Below are 2547 nucleotides of genomic sequence, written 5' to 3'. Positions count from 1 at the left end.
TTATTGCTGAGTACTATTGGATCTATTGATTTATGATTTGGGTTATTTCAAGGTTTGAGGTATTATAAATAAATCTGCTGGGAATATTTGTGTTCAGTTCTCTGTATAGACATGTTTTACTTCTCAAATTGTTGCAGTGTAGTTGAATGTTTTACATTTAAAATACGCAGAACTGTGACCCAAAATGGTGATTGCTTTTGCCTTTCCACTAACCCACAGTATATAAAAATTCCAGTTTTTCTGCAACCATGCCAGCACATGCAGTGGTTAACTTTTTAAATAGTAGCCCCAGAAATGAATAGAGTGTTAACTCTATTTCATTTTAAATCCATTTATTCTAAGTAATTTTCATGATGAGGGTTTATTTCATACATTTATTTACACTGTATTTTCTTTGTTAACATGTCAGCTCAGAATCTTTTTCAAATTATTTAAATAAATTTATTATTTTAACCAGAAGGAGGACTGTGCAGCATGTAAGACATATGTTTGAATTTCATTCATTCCTCAATGACTCAAGTGACTTCTTTGCCCTATGGAACCATAGGTATTGAATACTGGGAGGAAAATTGTTTTTCTCAATTTTTATCCTGTGTTCAATTTAAGCCAACTTGTGCCATACTGTTATGTTTAATCTGCATTGTTTACATTCTACACAACTATTTTTAGGTCTAAGAATTCAATAATACATTAAGGGAAGTATAGGTTTGTAGTATTTGTTAATTTCCCTGATGTAAATACTCTCATTGTCTCCAGGTTCAAACTGCCAAAATGATGGCACTGAACATAGACATCATATTTCAGTAGCACATCATTATATTTTTTTTTTAACATACTGATACAGTAGCAACTAATTTACTCAAGAACGTTCTTAATAAAACAGTAAAATAATGGGAAGTTGCCCATTTTAAACATTTTTTAAAAGTTCAGATATAATTGAATACAAATGTATTTTTTGTTAATCCTCACACGAGGATATTTTTCCATTGATTTGTGTGTGTGTGTGTGAGAGTGGGAGGGGTAGTGACAGTAAAATATCAATGTGAGAGACACATCAATTGGTTGCCTCCTGTCTGCACCCTAACCAGTGCCAGGGAGAAACTCTGTAACCATTACATACACTTGATTGGAATCAAACCTGCAACTCTTTAGTATTTGGGTTGACATTCCACTGAGGTAAGCCAGCTAGGGCTAAAATATGCATTTTCTTTTTTTTTTTTTTAATACAAACAATCAACTTTATTGGTGTTCAGGGTCAGTTTCTCTTTTTGCTCTTGCCAGTGACCTTGGCTGGCATGAGGACTGGAGTGGTTGCCTGATACAGAGTGGAGGAGATCTTGTTGATGTAGTACAGACCAACCATGGAGAAGATGAAGCAGGTGGTGACACATACTCGATGGATGAGGCCAGATGCAAAAAGAGCCAACAGGAGGCAGAAGAGAATCTCCGGGAAGATCTTTGCTTGGAATCCTTTGCCAAAGACCAGATTCTCCAGGTTATTAAAGGCAGTGAGCGAGAAGACGAACAGGCCGGAGCCGAGCAGGCCCCCCTGGATGGTGAGCCACTCGGTGGAGGCCAGCTGGCGGCTGTACATCTGCATCCCGGCGAAGAGCAGCAGGGACAGGAGGGAGGACAGCGCCAGCGACATGCCCGTCCCCACCGCCATCACGCCCTCCGGTGGGTCCAACAGATGCCCCTGGCCCAGAAAGACGGGAGATGAAATATGCATTTTCTTAACATGCACTTTTGATGTTTCCGTACATCCCTGCATTCCTGAAACCAAATTCCTCCTGCCCTATTCAGTGCTTCTTTCTTGACTTATAAAATAACTGATACGAGGACATAGTCAACCTTTGTAATAGTTTATAGGAAAAATATCTATATTATTAACTCTCCTCATGGTTGTTCGTTTTTTAATCTATCTATCCCCAGGTACATTGATAGCTTATTTTACTTATAATCCCATCTGTATCTGGCAATGCCTGGATAGCTCAGTTGGTCAGAGCATCATCTCAATAAATCAAGGTTGCAGGTTCAATCCCTGGTCAGGGCATATACAAGAATCAAGCAAATGATACATAAAAATAGTAGAACAACAAATTGATGTTTTGTTTCTCCCCATTTATTTCTCTCTAAAATCAATATATATTTTTTTATTCATCCAGTCAGTCAACACACGTATATACAAGCACAACCCGGGGAACTATGGGGAACGAGCAGCCAGGGTTTTCATGGGACAGAGCATGCAATGATGGCGAGAACAGGAGGGGAGGTGCTGGTGCTGTCAGTGAGGAGGGTGGGTAATAGGGGCTGCGCTGTACAATTACCCACAGGGGATTATGACATCAGTGCTCCCTGAGATTAAAACCAAATCATCCAGGAGAATACCTGCCCCTTGTGGTCTCTGCAACTTCCAGGTGGGTATTGAGATTGGCTTATTTCTAAATGGATGAGAAGTTGATTCCTCTCAGGTGTCAAGGCTGGGAGCAGCAGTGGCTGCTGGGCAGGTGGCTGTGGGCAGGCAAAAGCCCAGGGCAGATGTCAGGG

At 40.2% G+C, this 2547-nt stretch overlaps 1 protein-coding gene across 1 annotated transcript; it reads right to left on the bottom strand.

Moving 5' to 3' along the window:
• Positions 1-1203: 1203 nt before the first annotated feature.
• On the bottom strand, positions 1204-1702 carry LOC118655001 (keratinocyte-associated protein 2). Its single transcript, XM_036306333.1, has one exon. The coding sequence runs from the start codon at positions 1664-1666 to the stop codon at positions 1256-1258; it is 411 nt and encodes a 136-aa protein (XP_036162226.1). The 5' UTR covers positions 1667-1702; the 3' UTR covers positions 1204-1255.
• Positions 1703-2547: the final 845 nt, after the last annotated feature.

This window comes from Myotis myotis, unplaced genomic scaffold (genome assembly GCF_014108235.1).
Source record: "Myotis myotis isolate mMyoMyo1 unplaced genomic scaffold, mMyoMyo1.p scaffold_m19_p_40, whole genome shotgun sequence".
In the NCBI taxonomy this organism is placed as follows: Eukaryota; Metazoa; Chordata; class Mammalia; order Chiroptera; family Vespertilionidae; genus Myotis; species Myotis myotis.
Note: the sequence above shows the minus strand (reverse complement) of the source record. Positions and strands in the feature narration are given on the sequence as shown.